A 25,898-nucleotide genomic window follows, 5' to 3' on the forward strand; every position below is an offset into this window, starting at 1 on the left:
TACCCCAACAAGACTTGAGCACAAGGATTTTAGGTTAAGCTCTCGCGGATAATATCAACATGCCGATGCAGGTCAGACAGGGCACGTCATGGATGAGGTGCGATATTAATCAGATTGTCAAGGCAAGCCATTTTGTTTTATTTTTTGAGGTAGCAATCCTTTGTTAATGGGTAAAATATTCATCCAGGAATACTACCGGAGCAGGTCGCGAGCGACATGTGAAAAGTTTCCAGTTTCAAGCGATATCATGCATTGATCCCGCGCGTGCTTGAAGCTACAACGGTCTCTGCACCAATCTTGGTCAGGCCACTAGCATATAAGTGGGGTGGACACAAAGAGAATTGTGTGCATGATCTACCGAGGAAACGGGCTTGAAAGTTGTCATGAATCTAACCTCATTAGGGTTTGACATGTATGCATGAGTTTAATTTGAGCATGGACCACCGTCTGCAGTGCACTTTAATGGGCGCTTGCTGTACGGTGTTGGGGTAGAGAGGATTGAATCTTTAAATAGAGTTTCACATCTGTCGAGCGTTCTGCTAGAGGGGTAAAAATATAACCGTTTGACGGGGGATTTGGTGGTGTGGTGGTGTTAAGGTTATCATCACAAGTATTGCACATGTGCAGTGTTTAGAAACCAAACCGTCAAAGTTGCAAAGGTGGAGTTTGGAAGATCAGAAGTGAAGATCGAAGGTTTCTTTTCTCGACTTGTTAAACTGCTTATGGCTAGTTCAAGGGGTTATGGGTTCCTAGGTTCCTAGGTTACTAAACTAGCGTGTTGCTAGAGAACAATCCCCTACAGCATGAGTAGGAGTGTCTTATACCGCTGCGAGTTATACGTTCTTAGTGGACGTTACAAGACGAAGCTTAAGTAGGCTTAGCTCTGGATGTGATTTCAAGAGGTTGTTAGTCTAGATCCAGGATCCATTGGGTGTATTGTGTGTACGGGTTGCTTCTGATTTCAGTTTCGAGTCGGACTCCGGTTGGCTGGAACGACCGTGACCGAAAGACAACCTTGTCCAGACAACCGTGACCAGACGACTGTGGCCAGCCGACTGTGTATGGCCGAAATATCCAGACGAGCATGACCTGATGATCATGTCGAGAGCTTATTAAGGTCAGAGTGGAGCGCCGGTCGGATCGAAATTCGGCTCAAGAGTAACTTCTATGAACCTTTACAAAGCACATGAGTCGGCACAGTTCCCAGCTATGTCACATTCAAACATGCGGATCGAACAATCCCTAGACTGATTTGGAAGTGCAAGAGTAGATTTTTTGTTTTCAGTTTTCAGCCTGCGCCTCTATCCTGATGCGTCGTCTACTTTGGTAGCAATATAGGTTATTGCACGCCAAAAACTAAATGATCGCATTTAGTAAAGTTTCTGCCCAGGAAACCATTTTTCAAGTCGGTTCATTTTGTTTCAGATTTTGCAACGGCACCTGCCACCTGCTACCCCAGTAACGTCCGACATTTTCGATCGATGATGCCGATTGATAGCGTCTACGATGGCTGGCAGGTCCAGAGGGCTTATGAAGGTCGACGATGGTCAATGATAATCAGATAATCTCCGACCGATAGCCCAAGACAGAGAGCGATAGCCGCAGATAGAGAGAGCATGATGGCAGGGTCTCCGATAGTTAGAGTTAGCAAGGTCTCCGATAGTCAGAGTTAGCGAGGTCTCCGCTAGTCAAGTAACACAACAGTCTCCGATATTCAGTAACACAGTCTACGATATTCTACGATAGTCCAGTATGGTCAAGGGTCTAACCATACGATATATGCAATGTGCTAGGAAAGGTGTAGTAGACCCGAATTGTCTTTATGATTGAAGTCTACTGATATCAATCTCTGTAACTAGTAGACGACCAACCGACCAACCGAGCTAACAAGAACAGGCGACTTATTCTGTTTGTTTCAGAATCAGTCGAATCACTCGAGCAATATACCGAACAAGACAAACTGGGGCGGAACTCGCCTACATTTAATGCGGAAGTCAGCATACACCCATTTGGCCGCCTGTTACCGCCAAAATTCTATATAAGCTATATAGTATTAAGCTCAGAACGGTAACCAACGAACTTAGAACCTACCTAGAACCTAGATGATACGGCGCACTCACGATAATCAGCAAGAGTGGGATTAGGGATACAAACGTGGCAATGTCAATGTCTAATCGAGAAGGTGCTTGATGCTTTCAATCGAAATTTCACTTGCACCTGCTTGCACCTGCGATCGGGATGTAACTGCAAAACATGCAATTGCTAACTAATTTATTTACATTTACAAATGTGAGATTTTTTATTATCATTATAATCATGATAATAATTATTTATATAGTTTTATGTTTTTTATTTTTGCTCCAGAGTTTATCTGATTAATCGTCATACATCACACTATTATTGCTGATTATATATATACGTTGAACCAAACTCTGTCCAAAACACTTGACTGATCGGCTAACCATCACAGATCGCCGGAGATCCTTCTGAAACATGCACCTCTATATTGAAATGAGCCGCATGGACTGATGAGATCAATCTGAAAAACTGCATGGAAGGTTGTATAACTTTAACTTGTACAGAAGCTTTCTCAACTTAGAACTGGTTCTGTAAAGAAACGTTTTTTTCTTTTTCATTGCCGTTTGTTTTCTGTTTCCCCCGCTCCTAATTCTATTTATATATTTATTTTTTTATCGCACTTTTGTGGTAACCTAGATCACGGCTTTCTTTTTTCTTCACGTCGGTTGCCGAAACTTCACGGTCGCAAGGCATTGCAACATCACAACACAAAAATCACAAAACATTACAAGACATTACACAAAATCCACAAGGATCAGAAGTTTTCTATCAGGTTGATCTAATATTTCAGCCGCCAAAACAAAAGCAAAAACAAATTTCCTGAAAAGTTAACTGATTCTGAAACCTCTGAAACGTCTTCATCATGTCTCAGGATCATCAAAACCCTATTACTGTATCCTTAAAGGACCTCAGGGATAATAACGTATCAGATAGTTTACTGGTGGATGCGTTTGGTCGTGAGTCTCTAGGCATTATCATCGTCACAGACTTACCCGATCACTACAAGCAACTGCGAGCCAGGGTCCTGCAGAATGCTGCTAAACTAGCACATCTAGCCCCTGAAAAACTTGCCAAAATCGAGGTACCAGAGGCTTTCTGGTTAGTCGGATGGTCTTGCGGGAAAGAAAAACTTGCAAATGGCTTACCAGATAATTACAAAGGATCGTACTATGTCAATTGCGACTTTTATGCCGAGAAGTCTGGCCAGAAACCCGAATTTACTGCCCAGGACCTAGCCAATTGTAAGGAGTACACATCCAACAACGTATTTCCCGACGACTCAGACATTCCTCGATTCGAACAGGATTTGAAAGATCTTCTCACTCTTATGATCGATACTGCCAAACAAGTGGCCAAGAACTGTGATCGCTATCTCACCAATAACAAACAAGCCACTGGTCAAGCTGCTGCTGTAAATAGCAACAACTACCTTGAAAACATTGTCAAGACCTCCAACACCACCAAGGCCCGTCTATTGCATTATTACGCCCCACCGGCCGACGCTGCCCCTGAGTCCGATGACAGTTGGTGTGGAGAGCATGTGGACCACTCATGTATCACCGCACTCACAAGTGAGTACCTGATCCAGAACGGTAACACTTCTAACGAAGTGACACTTCCTGCTTCTGAACAACACAAATACGGATTATTCATTCGCGACCGCCAGGGATCTCCTTTGCGAGTCGAGATTCCTAAAGACGCCCTTGCTTTCCAGACTGGCAGTGCTCTTGAAGCCATCAGTGGCGGGGTGTTCAGAGCCATCCCACACTATGTCAAGGCCCCTTCATCTCCCGAAATCGCCCGCAGCACCCTCGCTGTCTTCTGCCAACCCAGCTTGCATGACAAAGTCTCTGTCGACAAGGACTTTGTCACCTTCTCCCGCGAGATCCTGTCCAAGAACCACTAAACGGCTCTGTTACTAGACTCTTACACCACAACCAGTCGGTCAACTGGTAGCTTAGAAGTTTCTTCTTCATGTACATTACAAAAACTACTTAGCACTGTATCTTTTTTTTTTTCGTCCTCACACCACGGTTTTGGAGGGGGGCCACGGTGCCTCCGGCGGCTGGGGCGCTGCCCCAGACCCCGTAGCTCGCTTCGCTCGAATGCGCCGGGTGGTCTGCTCTGTCCGGGATCTTGGCGACTGCTGCAAGCCAGCTGCTGTGTCTGGTCGTGAAACGAATTGATCCAGATATGGCCTCCCAGTCAGGCCATAGCCAACTCTTCGTGAATGAAGATTGAGTTATGGCCTGAATTGGGGCTCTCGGTAAACTGTCGCCAAAAAAGCGAGCTCATTGCATACAGTGCCTGTATGACGTAAACTGTCAAACGCCTCTCTCTCTCACCACCAAACTATAATTCTCGGACTGGCACTGCTGGCTATCGACGGCCCTATCTCCACCCTCGCTCACTCAGTAAACAAAGCAGAAACCAAAAAATTAACTCATCACCCGACCACTATCACTCAACTCCTCTGGGGGTCCTGCCTCCGCCGACTGAGGCAGATGTCACAGAGGTGTGAAAGATCGGCAGGTCAACCAGTTGAGAGGTGTGCATGGAAAAAGCAATGTGGGTTAAAAGGGCAAATCTAACTGGATTTAATTTAGATCGTTTATGCACAGAACCACAGGGGGATCGACGGAGTCTGTGAGGGTAGGTGCAGATGGCTGCATGGTTGTTAGGCGGGGGCCAGGGCAACAGGAACCGCTAGCAGGAAGCAGCGAGTTCCAGCAACCATGGTTGTGGATCAGTGGTGGGAGACGGTCAGACGGGCTCGCCAGGACCACGAGGGGAATGAGGGGTATGAAGGCGGAGCGGAGATATGCCATGCCATATTCAGTATTGGATTACAAAGTGCTGTGCAACAAAAGTTCCAGAAGAATTACCGTCTCGCAGAGGAAGCACTAGAAGCAGCAGCAGCAGAAGCAGAAGCAAAAGCACAGACCTAAAGACCGGTGCCGCAAGGCGGGGTTAGCAATTACATATGACTTGGCCATTGATAAGTATGTAGCTCGAGAGAGCCAAGTCGGACTATGTACATGGCAAGGCGGCCTGAATGTTAGATACTGACAGGACAAGGAGGGGCACAACACATGATAAAGCCCACACTAAAGCACTCGATTTGACGAGCACGGACTCTCAATTGACCGACCAGCAGATGAGCGACCAGCCACGACCACTCACAATCGTCCGACCAGCAATCGCTTCATCTCCTCACCCACCCACCACCTACCTACCCACTACAAAAAGAACTTGCGATAAGGTTTACTAACAAGTTAGTTAGTTAGTGTTCGATTGGCAATAGAGGTACATAGACCGATATACTCACATACCCGACAGAGGGTGGGGTCGATAAGCAGCCGAGAGCCAGGTTAGCTGGTTGGCGATCCAACCCACTAGTTCCTCTAGTTCCTCTAGTTCCTCTAGTCCCGCAGGCCCCGCTCTCTGTCCCACACTAGCCAAGACCCACCTACCCATGGTCTATCGTCTACCGTCGTCTATCACCCACTAGCAGGAGAGATCGTCTGAAGTGCCGTGCCATCACGCATCACGCATCACGCATATTCGTGCTATCAGTGCAATATTGTCTGTCACTGTACAGGAACATCATGTTACATGAGCTAGGTAGATACCGCTGTTCCTTCAGACTGCCCAGCTATCTTTCTAGCCAGCTACCCAGTCAAAGAACCCCGTTAGTCAATTACACAGTACAGTTTCATAGAAACTCAATTGTATAGTGCAGTTTCACAGTCACACAACAGATGTGTTACAAGATAAAATAGCCGGCCACCTGGGTCACTTTAAGCTCAGCATGAATCTCGCTGGTCCTCTCATATCTCACAGGCTTGAAAAAGGGCCGGCCGATTGACCACGATCTGGAACGACGTCTGAGCTGATTCTGGACGCTACAACCGCCCGATGCACACGGGCCCTCGTTTGTATCTCCGGCCAGCAGCAGCAGCAACAGCAGCAGCCAGAACCTGCTCGCATCTGGCCTTGCCTCATGCAACCAGCAACAAGCAACAAGCGTCCTGGACGTACCTCGCACCACCACCATCCAACCCACTAGCAGATCGGCTTGACCCCAGCTGCTGCCCACAGACACTCCCACGGGCCCCGCTCACTCCGCCTGCCCGCCCGCCCGCCAGTCCACTCAGCAATCGGCCGACTCCCACTGCACGCACAAGCAAGCGAGCCCGCTGCACACCAGAAACACCGACCTATGGCGGGTGGGCCCACTCGCATCGGCGCATGTACGCTTATCAGGCACCGTAGCGGCCCACGGGCCGGGGCATGCCTCCGGCGGCTGGGGCTGCGCCCCAGACCCCCCGGCTCCTCTCGCTGCGCTCGAGTCGAGCGTCGACGGTGCCCCCAAACGTCTCCTGCGAAGCAGGAGCCACGGGGTCTGGGGCAGAGCCCCAGCCGCCGGAGGCAGACTCCCCCAGACCCGTGCAAGCGGATCGAGATAAGACACCAGCTAAGACATTGCCAGCAGGAGACCATCTCATCATCTGACGGGAAATATTATTTTATTATTTGCGATTTAATACACTATTGTTTTATATACAGACAATAATTATTTCGTTCGTATAGCGGCCCATCTCCGGCCTGCCAGAGACAGGTCTCAGGTGCCTCCGGCGGCTGGGGCGCTGCCCCAGACCCCGTGGCTCCTGCTTCGCAGGAGACGTTTGGGGGCACCGTGGACGCTCGACTCGAGCGCAGCGAGAGGAGCCGGGGGGTCTGGGGCGCAGCCCCAGCCGCCGGAGGCACGCCCCCCTGGTAGCAGCAAGCTAGCGGTGTTAGCCCACCGATCGGAGATCGATTTGCCTGGGCAGTCGAGAAAGTTGCTTGTTGATCGGTGAGTCAAGGCGATTGCGACGCGGTTACCCCTGGAAACAGTGTGCGTGCGCGTGCATAGCGGTGGTGGGGACTGAGTCGGTGTGACGGGGAAGGGGAGGGGGGTGTGCCTCCGGCTGCCGGGGCGTTGCCCCGGACCCCATGGCTCCTCTCGCTTCGCTCGAGTGGGGGCTTGGCCGGGTCCGGCGGAGCTGGGGAGGGAGTTGGATGGATGTGCTGTATGGTGAGGGGCAGTCGGGCGTATCTGATTCTGCTGCGCTGCTGTGGGTTCAAGTGAGTTAGTCGCGATAGTCAGACATTCTGGCAGGACTAGTACCGAACAGACTGAACGGGACAAAACACACCGGCAGGAACAGCAGCAGCCAGCCATGTACTAAAATAGAAACCAGTCATCTCCCGGCTGATAACTCGCTGGCGGCAATCAACCGAAAATTTGCATGCTGTACGCTCTGTTTGTACGGTGTACGGTGTATGGTGTAAGTATCAGAGTATGATAAGACTCGGATTAGAGTGGGATCTGACCAGTATCAGAACTGTATCAGGCAGGATCACAGCAGTGTCAGCCTGGTATCAGAGGAGAATCACCCCTAGTCAGACAAGATCAGATCAAACAGATGCTATCAGACAGTCTCATGAGATAATATTAACCAGACAGTTTGGGACGTTACGGTACTGTTCTGCAGTGCTGCTCAGTCGTGCTGCTCGGCACTGCGAAGTGGGTAGTGGGTAAGGTCGGTCAGCCAGTTTGGTTAGTCGCAAAAAACCAGTTAAGCATAAGACGATCCACGACGATCAGGATCACTGCGCCAGACGCACAAAGCGGGGTATAGAAGGATATCAACACGCTAACTAACACTAACTAGAATGATAGTAAAAGAAATGAGGAGCAAAAACTTTTAAGCGAAAGCGAGAAAAAAAAAAGAAACTGACTTGACCCTGAACTGAAAAATGAAACCGAAAAAGAGTAAGAGGTAATAACTACCACTGCCTACTGCCCGTTACGACTTCTACTAGTATAGTAATAGAAATTTTTTATTATTAATTAATGCCTGATTCTGAATCTGAAGATCAAACTGCACCTAGCTTAGCTTTAGTGTGACTTGAGTTTGAGGTTGAACCAGAGCCTGTAGTTGAACTTGTTGTTAACTACTTCTGTTCAGCAACGTCAGTCAATTGTCTAACAAACTAGTGATACTTGATGTAATATAATATAATATATAATATAATATTTTAAATAATAATACCTCTAAACTTGTAAAACCTGTAGGTCATTTAAGACTTGTAAGACCGTCTAACTGTGATCTATTAACCCTGTAAGACCTTTTAAAATCTGTAAGCTATTAACCCTGTAAACTTGTAAAACTTGTAACGAAACGCTAGTTTTAGCGAGCGACAGCTTGGTTGACTGATAGTCCTAGTCTCACCAACCTCACTTACTCACCTGCTTGCCTGCTACCTGCTCACCAGACAGGTGCTTTGCAGCCCTCTCGGTTCACATATCGCACCCACATCCACATCCGAACCCATCAAACCCAACCCAACCCACCTGAACTCAACTCAATTCGACCCAAATCAACCCAATTTTTCAGTCAAAGTTTAGCTTTTGCTAACCTAAAGTACAGAGCACAGAGCACAGAGCACAGACCAGGTGGTAGAGCGACACAAAATTCACAGTCTGGTGAACACATGAAACTTGCCGCTATAGCATGAAACAACCGTCACACAACCTTAACGCTGGCCCGGTACCAGCCAAACATAGCACGACCGCCTGTAAATAGTTTCTAGGCTAATGGTCATTTGGTCATAGCTTGCCGACTGCCGATATATGGATTACAAACGAAAAATAAAATTATAAAATTATAAACTTATAAAGCTATAGTTTTGTATTTTATTCAACCAGCGTCAACCTTCTATTGGTCATAAGACTGCATCTCACACTAGCGGGGGTTTCTTGTGATAGACAGATAGACAGATAAACAAATAAAAATAAACCACTTGGCAGGTCATCCTTAGACTAAGTAGACCAGTCCAATTGGGACTTAGTACAGTAGAAGTGAGTAGCAAGAAGCAAAGGAGCTCCGCTGGAGCGGCATTCCGTCAGTTATCGGACACTAAACCGGAGTGGTACATAACATTCACAATGCTAATGCTAGTTAGCAAGAACAACCCCTCAGTCCGCCTCCACCTGTCGACCAGCCAACCAGCCCACCGGCCAACCGACCAGACAAAAAAGCTAAACACCACATGGTCACGGCTCCTAGTGGTCCGAAGTTAGAAAGATAAAGCAGCAGCAGCAGTAAACAGTAAACAGTAAAGTAGGAAAAATTAGCACCAAGGAAGGAGGAGCGGCTGTCAATCCTGCCAATTCAGCTTAACCTGGCAATCGTGCCCTGTCTATCTTCGCCAACTATCGACCCTACCCTGACCCGTCAAAGCTGCTTGCCGAGAGTCTACCCTGGTGTCACCATCCAGTGATCGGCCTTAAAAACTTTAAACTCCCTCAACAATCAGCCCGTCAGCCACGCCGCTATAAACCCAAACAGCCCCCCAAAACCCTAACTTTCCCCACCACCTCCCCCTCTCCCCTCCCACCTCACGCCCGACTCGAGCGCAGCAAGAGGAGCCACGGGGTCTGGGGCAGAGCCCCAGCCGCCGGAGGTAGACTCCCTCCCGATCCCAGCCAGTGATCAAGCTTACACGGATCAGATATCGGATCTAGATCTGTGCCTGGCAGCACCTGTACCAGTAGCTAATCTGCGGACAGACGCACCGCGGTGCATATGCAGCGGTCGCCTGTACAATAGTCAATATCAGCGCGATATGGCTCGAGGCTGTATCGAGGCAGTATCGGCGAGCTTGCTTTTTTTGGGCCATACGTCATGCCAGACTGCTGCAACCGTTCAACTCAAAAAAACGTTGCCAAGACCGGTCTCTGAGACATTTGCTCGCCATCACCCCACTTGCTGGAGGGGGTTGTGCCTCCGGCGGCTGGGGCTCCGCCCCAGACCCCGCTGCTCCTCTCGCTACGCTCGAGTCGGGATGTGGGGGCCACTCGGAAACTCCTGCGAAGCAGGAGCAACGGGGTCTGGGGCGGAGCCCCAGCCCGCCGGAGGCACAAGGGGGGGGGGATAGGGCAGGTACCGTCGGGCTGGTTTATTCGTGCTGCATCTGCCAGCCCGGCCCCCGCTGCCTAACGGGAAGTGGTGCATGGCAGCGTGCCTCGCCAGGGTTGTAACTGGATCTCACTCTGGGGTCGGACAGGGTTCAGGCCAATGGTAATAATAATGCTAATATATACCAGTACCAGCGCCAAATCAAAATAATAATAATAATTATTATTCTATTATGATCATATACGAACACTAGCAGTATCGTCCATTGACTAGCATCGAATCTAAGTCAAACCAAATCTCATATGAAAATAAAAATTCCTTGTCCTCGTCACAAACAGGTTCGTGTCAGGTCAGATCACATCAGATCCTCTTTTAGTACTGGTTGCTTGTCGATGGGCTTGGCTTGCCTGCTGCCGGCCGGTCGCTGGCCGGCTGGTTTGGTTTTAGCGGGCAGCACCAGCAGCAGCAACAACAACTTTCGTCAACCTGCCGGCCGGCTGGTTGGCCAGCAGCGGATTTTCACTCTAGCTCTGGCTCGATACTCCACCCGGCAGCTGCACGGCCGCTCGACGCTGCTCTTTGGCACCAGCTCGCATTTGTCGCAAAAATCTCACCTCTCAAACCCCCAAACCCACCCCACGCTGCCCCACCATCCCCAGCTCGAGCGAAGCGAGCTACGGGGTCTGGGGCGGAGCCCCAGCCGCCGGAGGCAACACCCCCATCCCCCCTGGTACGAGCCCGTTGCCCGTTCGATGCTCGATGCTCGATGCTGACACCGGCAGCACCACCGGTCTTTGTCCTGTAATCGGCATGCGGGCCCGGGTGCCGGGCCGTGCGTGTGGTTGCCAACCGGCCTGGGGAGGGGGATGTGCCTCCGGCGGCCAGGACGCTAGCCCCGGACCCCGCTGTGCTCGCATCGCGAGCTGCGTCGGGGTGGGAGGGGGTGAGGGGCGGACGGGCTTAGAGGGGGAGTGAAGGGGAAGGAGGGGAGTGAAGGGATGAGGGGTGAGAGGGGGGTGATATTTGGAGAAAGTGAGTTGAGAATGAATGAGTGGGCAGGCGAACGAAAGAGGAGCCCTGCTGCTGCCGAGGGTTGGTCGACTGGTGCCATGGTGATGACGACGGACGATGCCGTTATCAGGCTGTTTCTTTTTCTGTACTTCTGTGCCTCGAAACAGCACCCTAGCCCGGGCATCACCGTCCACAGCGGGCAGGCTATCAGCGGGTGTGAAATGAAATGTGCGTTTTAGGAAGGAAACACTGAGCTTATTGCGAAAAGAACCTTTGAGACTGCCCTCGGTCTAGGGGGGACGGGGTCGTGCCTCCGGCGGCTGGGGCTCCGCCCCAGACCCCGTAGCTCCTGCTTCGCAGGAGTTGGCTAGCGATCCCCACGCAACGACTCGAGCGGAGCGAGAGGAGCAGCGGGGTCTGGGGTGGAGCCCCAGCCGCCGGAGGCTGTCACCGGGCTGGTATAGATAGGCTATAGATAGAGATATATATAGGTCTGCATATTAACCGATGTCGACATATAGGTCTGCATGTGTTTTATAGCCGGTCGGTGAACCCACTATGCATGTACAGATTGATATACAGATTGACAGGTAAATATAGATGGAGATACAGGTAGAGCGGATCATTCATTGTCTTCGCTGTTTGCACGGAATGAAACGGATCAATTGAGAGAATTTTGTCCCCGAGTGTGGGGAATGGAGATGATAGGCCATATAAATTTATTCGAAGAGTTTGTACGAAGTAGGGTGTAGAGACGGGATGGAGACAATTGAGCAGGGTGAGTAGGTTAGGCTGGTTGAGCAGATCAGAGTCCGATGGAGGAGAAGGCGCGATTAAGCTAGCCACCATCGGTAACACAGGTACAACCACCCTTGTCAGAGTAATTTTCGCAATGCCGTTGCTATCGCATGCTGTTGCATTGTCTGGTGTGTGTCGGATGACTGTTTGGTACCGTCTGTTGTCTGATCTTGTCTTCTGACTTTGCCATCGCTGGATCTACCATGGACTTATCCTTGGCACCGCGCTCGCAGGACCTGGTCGCCAGTAAACATCCACGTACCTTCGGATTCCCACTAATGTAGCAACCATTTAAACTCTCGTCTGGCCCAATTGGCTCCGTACCTAGTCTACTGAACATCCCACATACCATTGGCTGTATAGCTTGTAAATTAGTTTATATCATCAGTACCAACATCCTTCCACTTACCCCCACACTACACCTCAGTCTCAAAAAAAAAAAACACACCCGTCCCCCTTACCCGACTCGAGCGAAACGAGAGGAGCAGCGGGGTCTGGGGCGGAGCCCCAGCCGCCGGAGGCAACACCCACAGCCAGCCAGCTGACAGGACTACCCAAGATTTATCACGGACCGCTTACTAACTCGTATGCCGTCCGTCCTCTGCATCTTTAATAATAAAAAAAAATTCACGATAATATAAACTACCCACGTACATGCATGTCTTATTGCTTTTGTAAAAAGTAAACGTGAAGAAAAAATAAATAATCAAAAAAACAATTAAAACCCAAATCCTTGCGCAGCAATGCACTGCACTGCACACGCACCTGTAGACTATGTTGTACTTTCAATTTCCGGGCCCGACTGTGCAGATCATTTTCTATCTGGTTGGTCCGACACAAAGCGCCTAACTAGAGTCATGATCTATATATATCGGCCAGTTATCCATTGGATTATCTAGGTGCATTTATTATTATTATTATCGGACCTCAACTTTATAAGTTCGAGGTTATTATCTATAATATCGAGTCGTGTGCTGGCATCACTTGATAGTTGGAAGTAGTTGTGTGAGAAGAGTGTGTGTGATTTGTATGGCATAGTAGTTGGTTGGTCCTCTACGCATTTGTATTTATACCATTTTTTTTATTATTTCGTTGATCAATCATTGGTTATTTGTCTGATATTGTTTTTTTGATATTCGGAAGATATTCAGTTGATAATCTTTAGTTGTTGTTGTTATTTTTGTTCATATCAAAGTCATTCTCAATCACTCATAGTGGTAAGACCTTAAACGTTAGACGTAAGACACTGGTAGACGGTTCTCAGTAGTATCTGATTAATCATCTCATCTTGACTGGTGTTCATCTGACGTTTTCTTCCCCCACGGTTCACTTTCTTTTTCCGTCATATTCCCTTCATTTTTTTTTTTTGCATCCATCAGAGGAATATTTCTCCCCCTGCTACCACTGAATAGAGCGAAGCTTGTTCCATTCCGGCTGGTATCTTCCTGTTTGATCGTTATTATACCTATACTTGATATACTTCAAGACCCTGTCAAACTCTGTTTGGTATAGAGTTTATAACAGCTATTGATTCAAGTAATAGGTAATTGGCATTAAAGTTGTTTTCAAAAATATCACTCAGTTCCCCCTTTTTTTGTAAATAGGTTTTCACTACAAAAATCTGTCTGACTTCCCCTTTTTTCTCAGTTTAGAGTTAAAGCTGGTCTAAAAGTTGCATTTAATATAACCAAATTCGACCGCTGGGCTTTTTACTCTTGAAAATCCTTCGACAATCAATCCAAACAACTCCTACAAATCATTCTCAAAATTGCTAGCTAAAAACTTGACTCCCCGTTCACTGTCCGTCAGTACCAGCTTGTTGGTTACATAAACCTTTTTTTTTCCTCGAGTCAATTTGCTACTTTTTTGCATCTTGTTCCCCGTACTACTACTAACCTCGTCCCCCTCCCAAAAAAACTGCATTCCGTCTAGACATCATTGAAGCTAGCAACCACGAAACCAAAATCATCAAAAATCAAATTCCTTTTTCTTTCATTTCTTAGTCATTTCTTTCAGCATTAGTTCGCTGCCTATTTGCATTTAACTCACTGATAAAAAATCATTTAAAATGACCGCTCATTACCAGTAAGTTTCTTTCCGAAAATATCCAACAAAACCCTTTTAACCTCCCTGACTAAGCCTGTTTTGGTCTTGTTGTTACTCGCTCGCTCTTTTTTTATTTGTTCTCTCTAATATTAACCAAACCTTAGATACTCTGGAAGTCAAAGTCAAACTGTCTCAGTTGACCCAGTGCCAAGTACTCCTCCACAGAAAAGACGAAGAGGTCGTCCTGCTAAAAGACTCCCCTTCTGTACCGAAATGTTTTATGCTACCCCAGTCGTGCCTACGCACAGCTCGGTACCCATTTCCCCTGAGGATTCATTCAACTCATTTCATTCTCATCCAGCTATGAATGTGCAGGCGCATTCAAATGCTGTCCCTACATCATCTTCGTCGAACAATACCGATGTTTCTCCACAAGAACCATCTCCTGTTGCCGTCAACCGATCCAATAGTTACCCAACCCTTGGTCATCAACAGAACCCATCAATTTCATCTCTGTCGTCGTTGACTTCATTATCATCTTCAGCAGGTCCTGCAGAATTCCCGTTCAGCGCTTTCGACTTCGGTCCCGGTCAACCCCTGGGCCCCAGTCCTGTAATGACTGCTGGTCCAGCCATTGCGTCCAATTCTCCCTATGACGGTTCGTACTATTCCCATCAGCTCATGGCTGAGAGATCCAACCATTCCGACTCGGTTGCAGCTGCTCATCCACAAGCCAACTTCTTCTTCCAGCCGACTGATATTTCTCAGCAACTCAATGCTCCTTATATTATCAAGCAGCAAGAGCAGCAACATGCTCATGATCAGTCGCTATATGGTCTTTATGGAGATGAAACTCTTAGTGGTCTACAACCCTCAGTTACTTTTGAAATGGCTTCGGCTCCTATTCTCCATCCTATCCCAGTGCTTGCTGCTCCACCACAGGAAGATCTCTTTTCCGAGCTTCCTCTTCCCAGTGGTCCTATCAGCGGCAATGTAAGTGGTATGGCCAGTGGATTTGCCAGTGGTACTGTCAGTGGAGCAGTGAGCCCTACCAGTGTTCCTCCTGCTACGTTCACTTCACAACAGCCGTCGTTAGTTGGGTCGCCAATTCTTTCTGAATCGACTGCCAATGCAGCTCAAAGAAAGACACTTCAGGAACGAAGAAGAAGCTCGCCACACCGCTCTTCGACTAACCTGCGCCGTCTACAACTTTCTCGTAAGAACTCGCTGTCAGCAGGAGCATCCAATAGACTGCCATCGGGACTCATGTCTGCACCACCTTCTGCCAACCCATATACCAAGAGAAGAATCAGTCTCAGTATTCAGCATGGACAAGCTGTGGTAGCACACAATCAAGGTCGTGAAGGAGAAGATATCGACGAAGACGACGACGAGCTCGTTCCACCACCTATGACCCGTCATGTTTCTTACGATATCCGGGATCTGGCTCGCGGTGTCAACTCTGCCTTCTCGTCGCTAGGATTTAAAGCCACCTCTCCCTTCTCAACCACGAGTTTCCCCATGTCGCAACAAACGTCGACCACCTCTTTCACCAGTGCCACGAGCGAAGGATGCGAGACTGAAGAAGACATTCCCACCCCATTTCCCCAATATGTTACCAAACCACCCAGTCCGCTCATGATCTCTCGCCAAGTTCGCCACGATACCGAAGACTACGAACAAGACGCTGATGACACGCCCTACCTAGGAACTAAAGACGACGCCCGTGAAGCGCTCCGACGAGCACTCGCCCAACGCTCGGCAAACATCGTCTCCAAAGCCAGCACCGCTACCTTCACGCTCGCCGACAACTCGGACGACGAACAGAACCACTACTTCCCCATCTCGGCCTGACTGGGTCCTACATACTTTTGACGACTAATGCATCCATACTTTTTCTAAACTCTCGGGACGGGGGTGTGCCTCCGGCGGCTGGGGCTCCGCCCCAGACCCCGCTGCTCCTCTCGCTCCGCTCGAGTCGGTTACGTCTAGACCCCTTGCAAACACTGGGATCGGGTTGTGCCTCCGGCGGCTGGGGCTTCGCCCCAGACCCCACTGCTCCTCTCGCTCCGCTCGAGTCGGTTATGTCTGGCTCCCTTGCAAACTCCTGCGAAGCAGGAGCTACGGGGTCTGGGGCAGCGCCCCAGCCGCCGGAGGCAGTCTGATCTCTGAGAAATTTGCGAAGCAGGAGCCACAGAGTCTGTGGCAGAGCCCAAGCTGCCGGATGCCGTCCGATAGCAGAGAAATTAGTTTTTGTTTGTTTGGTTGGACTTTCCTGATGAAGTCGGGCTTCGGCGATACCGATTGCCGAGTTGGGCATGTCGTCGGAGAAGAGGTTCGCCGCGCGAAGCGCTAATCTTAGAACGCGCAGCTGTTATGTACCCCTTTTTAAATTGGATTGTCTGGATTCGGCAGTGCTCGTTCGCTTGTCGCTTCGCTAAGGGGTGGGCAATTGTCGCGAGCTTTTTTTGTTTGCTTTTCTGGTGAGGAAGTGTCTACTTTAGCTTTTGCTTATTTTGCTTCGTCATTGGAGGGTTCTAAGACTGGTTGTCAGTCGTGTGTTTGATTCAGAAGTCTCGGGTTGCTCGTGGATTCGTGTTTCGGTCTGCCACTTTTTCAAAGAGTTATAATTTAAAAGATTTAGAAGCTGCTTTGCTGGTCCTGTCGCTTCATTTGATTTGTTTTTATTTATATTTGAGTTTTTATTGTCATCAGGTTTCGTTTTTCAGTCGGTATTGATTCATATTTCATTTCTTGGTTGAACCATTGATCGAAATTTGTTGCTACTGGTTGTGACTCCTGATTTGATCCAGACTTATTATATAGAAGTTGGTGTTTTTTTCTGTTTCGAATCGCTTGACTCATGTATGGTGGTACTTCGCTAGCAGGAATGCCTTCTCCATATCTAGGACACAATCGTGATCATAGTCGTGGACGTGGCGAGACTAGTCCAGACGGCGCTAGCGGTGACGGGTCTGCCGGAAGCCCATATCGTAACTCGTGGACTCCGGGTTCGGTGAATCAGGTTGATTCTTCGTACAAACAGTACTTACCAGTGCCAATTCCTCCTATCACCACTAACAATTTGGATTCTAATGCCGGTGGACATTCTGGATCCAGTCTTAGTCCAAATGGATATGCTGGTTTGGCTTTAAGTACCTCTCTTGGAAGTGGTGGATCTGGTGTGGGCATTGGTTCGGGTTCTACCTATAGTCCTGGTGCGAGTCCTGGAACTAGCCCCAATACTGGAAATGGCCCTTTTCCTCCGATGCCAAATCCATATTCTCATAATAGGGGTCGTAGTACTGGTACGTTGCCGTCCATTTATATGCCTCCACCACCTCCTCCAAGCACATCTGCAATTTCTCCATCAGCTCCTCTTTATAGAAAGCACTCGAGAAAGAAGAGCTCACAGGTTCTTGTGCCTCCTATTCAAGTCAGTCGTCGTCGGTCAGTGCGTCATTCGTCAACTTCAAATGCCACCGTTGGCGATGTCGTGCCTCCTGACTCGACTCATTCGGTAAACGGAGATCCGTCAAAAGACTCAAACCGGCTTTCTTTTCATGATTCGAGTGAATCTGCAAGATCCGATAAAGACTCATCTGACGAGGACAGTTTTGTTAAGACCGGTTCAGACGGAGATAGCGACACGCCTTCTGTTAAGAGCAAACTCGTAAATGAAAAGGACTCGAAAAGTAGCATGAATAAAAACTTGCATCACGGACCAGACACTCAAAGTGAAACGACTGGAAATGACAAGAAGTCTGGAAACAAAAACGAAAACAACAACATAAATGAGAAAGATGAGGATGAAGACGCAGAATACGATGAATTAGATGATGACGAAGAAGAAGATTCCGGGATAACTACTCAAACATTAGCTTCTGGTGCGACGTTTCTCATTGGTGCACAATTCTTTTCTAAACTGGTTACTTTTACGTTGAACCAAGCACTATTAAGATTTGTCAGTCCCGATTTACTAGGAGTCAATGCACAATTCGAACTGTTTACAAACACTATTCTATTCTTTTCTCGTGAAGCCATTCGTTTGGCTACTCAAAGACAGACACTTGCCACCAAATCGCAAGATGTCTATAGATTTGAAGGTGGTGTTGTTCATGGAACCCAGTCTGGAACTATTCAAGAGGTCATTAACATTGGATTTGTTCCCCTGTTCATAGGCGTTCCTCTGGCAGCTATCATCTCATTTATTTATTATTATACATGGGCAACTACTCTTGGACAGGATTATATAGGCACATCCATTCTCATTCTTGCGGCAGCCGCTGTAACTGAGCTGTGCTCTGAACCCAGCTTTGTGCTTGCACAACTGTTGATGGACTTCAAGACAAGAGCATCTATTGAATCAGCAGCTATTACCACCAGGTGTTTGGTGACTTTTATATTTGTGCTTCTCTCGAAAAAGACATGGGGTCCGACCATTATTCTATTTGCACTCGGGCAACTAGCCTATAGTACTGTGACTTGTGGACTATATTTCGTCAGTGGACTGAAGACAAGTAGACATCAGCAGTATCGACTCTTGTATCTACAGGCCATCTGGACTGAAACAAACCAAAAAATATATTTCAACGAGGATACAAAACAACTAGCAGTGGGAATGTGGGTTCAGACCGTGTTTAAGCACGTTCTAACCGAGGGTGACAAGTTGCTTGTCTCACTTGTTCTGCCAATCACGGATCAAGGAGTATATGCATTGGTTGCCAATTACGGTTCACTCATAGCACGACTAGGTTTCTTACCTATTGAAGAGGCATTGCGAAACTTTTTCTCCAAACTTCTGGCTGTAGACGATGGGTTGAACAACCAATTAACACAAGAAAACGCATCATCCACGACTTCACCATCATTTACTCGACCACCATCACCACAACCTAAAAACAACCCCGACTCGGAAGAGACAACTGCAACTCACACCTCGACTGTCAAAGCAGCCGACTTGACTCTGTCTGTCACGGTGCTGTCGACAGTACTAAGAGCTTATGCCTACCTGGATATCATCATTTGCATCTTTGGCCCGCTGGCTGCTCGTTATGTGTTAAGCATTCTCGTGTCGAGAGCTTGGCTAGCAACCGATGCGCCTAGAGTGTTGGCCAGTTACGCTTGTTATATCCCCTTTTTGGCCATCAACGGTTGTCTCGAAGCATTTGTCCAGTCGGTGGCCACTGTCCATGATCTCAAAGAACAGGGTCGTGTGATGATTGCCTTTTCAGTTTCATTTGCTGTTGCCGGGTACATTTTCATGGTGCTGTTAAAACTGGGTGCTCAAGGACTCATCTTTGCCAACATGATCAATATGTCGCTCCGCATTCTCTGGTGTGTTCGATTCACCTCGTCATATTATGCCGACTCGCAAACGGACAAGTGGGCGTGGTTGCGACTGGCCATCCCGCATAAACTCGTCCTCTCAGCAGCAACCGTCATCGCAGCAGCGGCCTGGCGCCTCGGCCCCGCCGAGTCCTTCCGCGACATGATCCCACTCGCCACACTCGGAGGTGCTCTCGTCGCCATCATCCTCTTTCAAGAACGTAACCACATCCTTAACGCGCTCCACAGGGTCAAGAGGCACCATGACTAGCTCTCCAATAAATTATTCATTTAATCTGTTCGCGCCTCCGGCGGCTGGGGCTCTGCCCCAGACCCCGTGGCTCCTCTCGCTGCGCTCGAGTCGGGCGTGGGGTCCCCTAGAACCGGTGAATAAACAGCTGACAGAGTCCCGAAATCCGACTCGAGCGTAGCGAGAGGAGCAGCGGGGTCTGGGGCGGAGCCCCAGCCGCCGGAGGCAAAACACGGCAAAGAGAAAGCAAATAAATAATCATAAGGAGCTACGGCAGGTGGGGCATCGACAAGTCCGTTGGAGCCATGTGAAGAGACAACCGTAGTGGAAGATGTGGCCACATCTGATTTTGACGGGCTGCGAGTCTTCATCGGGGGTCGATAGGGTCATTACGTCGCGGCAGATGATGCATTCAAGGTCGTGGTCGTGGCGGGCGAGGTCGCTGGCAGTGGCCGGTTTGAACGAGGAGATGTTGTATTGGCCTAGCAGGTGTTTGTGCCAGATGAGAGCACGGGCTTTTTGGATGGCCAGTCTCAGTGTTAGGTATGCTTCGCGGAATATGTGCAGTGGTAGACAGTAATGACTTAGCATTACCATTGAAAAGCACATGTATATTGACAGTTTAAGCACGTCGGAAAAGATGTTTGCAAGCGATAAATAAATATGATTCGAGTTTCGTGACGGGTTCAGGAGTCTCTGTTGACCTTCCTGGCTGTTCATAAAATACAGCTGACTCGTTGTAGCAAGCAGACTGGCATACATTATGGACAGCTCGACTGCGAAAATCGTCGTCGACATTTTCAAAATACCGTTGTTCGCGGTGATGAATAGCTCTTTATAATAATGCTGGAGCCAGATAATGTCGTTCAAATGCAATAAACCCACCACTACCCACAGTTTGACGAATCGTCTTGGTGCGACTTCACTGTTGGCACCCGGGTTTGGCATGTTGGGCATGGCAGGATTGTTATCAGACCCATCAGAGGAGTCAGAGAACCCTGATCCCGTCAACTCGGGAGTATGACTATCAATATCAGAGCTAACATTGGCAGTATTGTTATCAATATTATTGGTCTGATCGTTGTTATTGTTATTGTTATGCTGCGTCCGATTTTGGACGTCATGATAATTGTCCAGTACTCTGGATGATGCAAGGGAATGAAACCATTTGAGGAGGATGTATAATAAAGCAGTACACAGGAGCTGGGTCGATAGTTTCTCCTGAACTATCAAAAATGCAACTAAAAATTCCACCACTGTGTACCAAGTCTGGCCCATTAATCGTTCAACCTCATCTATCCGTAGAGGACCAAACAGCACCGTCTGGAGAACTTTGGCAATAATGATGACGGTAACGAGACTCGACTGGTACTCAGGAGCGATGCGAAACAGTTTTTGTCCAAAAATGTCACCGGCGTTTGCAAATGCCACTTTTTGGGGTCCTACGTCGTTTACTCCAACGATACCAATCCCACTCACAACTGAGTCAAAGAGACCATCTGTGTTTGGCGAAATAGCTGCCAGTAATCTTGTAGGATCAACCATAATATGTTCAGTCCTAAGTGGACTACTGCTACTATTGAGAGCAGTCCAGAAGTTCAGAACGGTTCAACAGAACCAAGATTCAAAAGATGTTACCGAAAATCAACAATCGAAAAACCTAATTCCAAACGCCAAAAGACAACTATCACTATGGATCAACAGCTTAAGAAAATTTCAAAGTCTGTCAAAACAGAAACCAAAATCAAAATCAAATACAAAAGATAAAACTCAGAAGAACAAGCTGAAGAAAAAACGACACAGAAAGGCCGATTTCAATGCTATACGTTTCAAATGTGCCACCGTTGGACTCGTAGTGATTCAGATTTGGATGTGAACAGCCGAGTTCTCTGTAGAAAACCTACTAGCTTCTCAAATCAACTCAAGTCTGCTGAAACTAATCGCCAAGTATCTCTTATAACCTACGATTTAGGTCTGAATCTGTTTATGTCGTGTTCAAGTAAAATGCAAAGTGCCTCGATTATACGCGGGCAAATGCTTCACCAGCTGCTGGCCCCTAACTTAATGTGTGGGGGTGTGGCTCAGCAGCTGACCTTAGTTCTATGTCGGGTGATTCGTTTTCGTATCACCAAAAAATCCCCCAATACGTCTGTTGACTCGTTTAGGGCCATAAATGTTTGTGCCTGAAATAAGTTTTTTCGCAGATTCGCAACCAAATCTTAATCGCCTCCATTCACGCTCATCACTTCCCCTAGATAAGAAATTATTTCTTCCTGATAAAGGGTCCGCATTTCACCTAACCCAATGACCTTTAAAGCTAAAGAGTCTATGCAAGTTAATAATATTAATACTCCCCTCTTATTCGATGATATTTTATTTAATCTACTTAATCTAGACAATGATGATACATAGAGAGATTATAGAGAGATTATAGTCATGGAACTAGATTGAAACATGCCTGCCCTGCCAGTTGTCTAAAAGTAATATTGATTTTTAAGCTGGTTGCAGAAGAGCACAAATGAGGACAAGAAGAAATTATATATAATATAATTCCAAGAAATATGAAGAAACGCCATATGACTCAATCAGTCTTTAATCGACTAATGAAGTACTCAAAGTTTAAGTTTACTAATGATAAGTAATGAGCATTGAAAACAAGACAGATCCAGTAAGAGACCTGCAACAGAAGTATTGATTGACATGTGACAGAACTTTCATCTGTCTGCTCACGTGAGCTCATACCTGATTGAGGATGCCATTTTTTTTCGGATTCTTCTAGGTAGAGGTTTCTGACAAAGGGGGTTTTCAGGTTTGTGCTTTTTTTTCTATTTTGCAAGTTCCACTTGAGGTACACTGCTACAGTTCACAGCTTTTGATCGACTCGAGCGAAGCGAGAGGAGCCACGGGGTCTGGGGCAGAGCCCCAGCCGCCGGAGGCAGTCTGTTAGTAGCAACAGTAGACGTAGAATGTATTATTATTAAAGACAAAGTTGGTAATCTATAGTAGTGATGAGTTCCGTCCAGTGATGTGAATGAGATCCAAGGATGGTTTGGGATGTGATTGCAGTGATAATAGTAGTCACCAATCACAGGCCAAGATGAATACATCCTACTCTGATGGAAAGTGTTGTCAGGGGGTGTCAGTCAGTCTTGGAGTCATAAGATGGTCTCGGTTGGTTTCCAGAGGTGGGAAGGACAGATTATTGATGGTTAGCTATCCCAGTATGACTCGGGATGTCATACTACTGCGACCTCAAGTTAGGGATATCAAGCGCAAGAACTGCAGCTATCGGCTATCCCAATTCTGAGAGGGGCAAAGGATGCTGGCCAGTCCATTTCCACTGCCATACCAACACAATGTCGGCAAAGCAACTTAGAAATGGTACCACGAAGGACGTGTCAACAATGGTGTCTGAAGTGTTGTGAATGATGTAAAACCAACTGACTAGGGGTGTAAGAGACCGAGGACCACTTAGAATCTTGACTGACTGACTTGATGTTCTGACTTCTGACCATATGGATTAGAGTGATGGGTGGATCTGGAGACGAAGATGTCTGGAGGTGGACGACATGGGGGACTACCAACTGGTTTTCTTGGAACTTTGAAATGGGATTCCTGGGGTGAAGGGGATACCTTTCTGACCGGAGCTGGAATAGTTTGTGTCAACTTGGATGAATCATTGTCAACCGGTTTGAATGACTGTCTGAGCCACTTTACTGACTTGGCAGACACTTTCTTGACCATTTTGGGTGTTTTTCTCAACTTGTTCTTGATGGAATTCTTGACCCGTGATGACTTGGTTAAAGTGGGTTCAATTTGAACCTCTGATGGTCTTCTGGCCGGAGTAGTATTGTCCTGGCCTGTTGATGGAGTACCTGTGGAGAATGATGTATTAGTCTCGTTCTCCTCACCTGAGTCCCACTCCCATCCTCTCACAAGATGTGGAAGATTAATTATTACCAAACCAAAAACAAAAGCCACGAATCTCACGGTATCAACTCCTCTCTTTGCCTTCTTCAGTCTTCGCTTCATCTTTGATTGAGGGGGAGGAGGGGGTGGAAACGGCGGGGACACTTGTGGTTTCCAATTTCGAATCAGCTCTTCAATGGAAGGAATTCTCTCCTTGGGTGGGGGTGGAGGAGGTTCCTTGGGGAAAAACCAATGATAAATCAATGAACATAGTGAAGTAGTGCACCAAATGGAACAGGAGCAGAGTGAACAAAAAATGGTCCAGACAATGACAACAAATGGTTTGCCAATCAAAGACCAGAAATCAATAGAAAAATCAATGAGATCAAATAGGAAGATGGACAAGAACCCACACAATTGAATGGAAAGAAGAAGACCGGATTGGTTAGCCATTGTGATGAAAGTCTTAACAATGACGGTGAGTTGTGAGTGAGTGGTAATTTAATTGTGGGTCAAGTAGTCCAGTGGAAATCGGTTATAATTGGTTCCGATTTCAGATTATTATCAATTGATAGTCTTCTTGAATCTAAAAACGAGTCAAGAATGATCAATGAGCCGACAAACGATTAATTAAGAACAGATGTTTTACCAAATGATGGCCAATGAGAAAGACCAAGGTAAAGCTGTTACAATCGTTTGAAAGAGGCGGAGCACGACCAAAGTACTCTGCTAAACAGATAAAATAATAATAAAAGCTAGAGGGGTCTGGAATAGACTAATGCCGACTAGTAATAGCTACCAAGGTACAAGGTAGAAACTCTTTCAAATCGTAACAAAAAACGTTACAATCAAGACTACCACAACAAATAAACAGTTGTAAGTCTTAAAATAACAATCAATAATAAAAAAAGGATTCGAAACGGTTGAAATGTTGTTAAAACTCGCAAACTTTGATCTCGGCTGTAAAATCTCTTGAGCAGAAAAGGTAGAGAGGAAGAAAAGAACGAGGGAAAAATGTCGTCCTAATAAACTACGAATCCCATAATCTATCTAACACAGCCTTGTACAACAGAACGCCGCGCGGCGTCACCCCTGTTAGTGGGATATTGGCTCGGACCCTGCGTTATCTCGCATATGCAGGGACTACTGTGGGAAAATCGTTTCTGCAAAGTAGCATTAAAGTTAGACATCGAGACTTTCACTAGTCGCTGCTTCTCCTGAGATCATATATTATTGCGTAGAAAATCTCTCTGATAATATCTGGTAATAAGGTGACTATTATTATATATATTTATTCACAATATAATTGCGTCAAAGTATTACCTGGGCAATATTTAACCGAACTTTTAGCAAGTCGGAAATTTATCCTCCTCTATCAATCCTCATTCCCGATGGTTGGCTGACTTCTGATGTGACAGATCAAGTGACCTGTCATGTTTGGGACTGCTGGCAAGGTTGCAAGGTTGTCCCATGCCGGCCAATCTTCATGCATGGCTGGGTGCTGCCAGCCGTTATCTTGCAGATTATCCGCTCGCCAAATATATGAAAATATATGATTACTCCTGGCATTCCAACTCAACTGAGTTCCACAGTTGACAATTTGCCAATTCTTCTACCATACACACACTTATTTTTCCTTTTTGCCAAGCTGAGGAACCTGGGTCAAGCTATTGGTGTATCGATACTGCCGCAAGACGACGATCGCATGGGCCCTGCATGTTGCTGTAAGCCAATCAAAAGGAGGTTTCTAAATCAACACATGAAGATTATATGCCTCTGAAAATTGCCTCCGGCGGCTGGGGCTCCGCCCCAGACCCGGTGGCTCCTCTCGCTGCGCTCGAGTCGTGCTTGTGGGACCCGACCTCTACGTCCCGAGTGGTTGGTATTGGATCCCACGTCTTAATAATTTATCCACTGGACTATAGATCAATCCAAACTAACATTTGAATCTCACTAGCAGTCGAGATTTAAAATTGGATTGGAACAGCAGTTGGATATGGCTTAGGCTCAATGACTGATACAGGCACTGGTTCAATTACTACTACAAGAGCTAAACAATCACCGTTGTATATCCGACAAATCACTATTCAAGAATTTTAAACAATTAATAGAAATTGCTGTTACCTATCCAGTAAGATCACTTGGTTCATACCCGCCAACTCGTAACGGTTGAGTGAGGTCTTAGAGCTCGGACTACAGATCTGGCTCTAGCGTTTTAGTCAGAGTTTTGCCAGCTCTATGACTTATCTTCAGCTCTCTGCAATTGTTGAAATCGTCTCATGACGATTACAATAGCTTATCCGTTCTAACGGATAATGACTTCCGCCATCGCCAAGGCTTACTCCTGAAACTGCCTCATTCGGCATATCTCACGTGACTATGTCGAATACTACGGTTCGGCTGGCCAGTCACCATGTTTGTTTACATTGTCTAATTGATGTGAGATAACCAAGTTCGTGGTCCATATCTTCAAAACAGTGCCAGTTCCAAATCAGGCAGAATGGCCT

The 25,898-nt window shown here is 47.2% G+C and overlaps 3 protein-coding genes across 3 annotated transcripts; 2 read left to right on the top strand and 1 right to left on the bottom strand.

The window, feature by feature from the left end:
* Window positions 1-2,941: 2,941 nt before the first annotated feature.
* AWJ20_895 (uncharacterized protein) lies at window positions 2,942-3,985 on the top strand (the record flags this gene model as incomplete). The annotated part of the gene is made up of 1 exon (XM_018882865.1): window positions 2,942-3,985. One exon carries the CDS (start codon window positions 2,942-2,944, stop codon window positions 3,983-3,985), a length of 1,044 nt encoding a protein of 347 aa, XP_018735112.1.
* Window positions 3,986-16,767: 12,782 nt separating this feature from the next.
* Window positions 16,768-19,503, top strand: RFT1 (Rft1p; the record flags this gene model as incomplete). Its single annotated transcript, XM_018882866.1, has 1 exon — window positions 16,768-19,503. The coding sequence occupies one exon, from the start codon at window positions 16,768-16,770 to the stop codon at window positions 19,501-19,503; it is 2,736 nt and encodes a 911-aa protein (XP_018735113.1).
* Window positions 19,504-19,740: 237 nt separating this feature from the next.
* Window positions 19,741-21,027, bottom strand: AWJ20_897 (uncharacterized protein; the record flags this gene model as incomplete). The annotated part of the gene is made up of 1 exon (XM_018882867.1): window positions 19,741-21,027. One exon carries the CDS (start codon window positions 21,025-21,027, stop codon window positions 19,741-19,743), a length of 1,287 nt encoding a protein of 428 aa, XP_018735114.1.
* Between the last annotated feature and the right edge of the window lie 4,871 nt (window positions 21,028-25,898).

This window comes from Sugiyamaella lignohabitans, chromosome A (assembly GCF_001640025.1).
Source record: "Sugiyamaella lignohabitans strain CBS 10342 chromosome A, complete sequence".
Classification (NCBI taxonomy): Eukaryota; Fungi; Ascomycota; class Dipodascomycetes; order Dipodascales; family Trichomonascaceae; genus Sugiyamaella; species Sugiyamaella lignohabitans.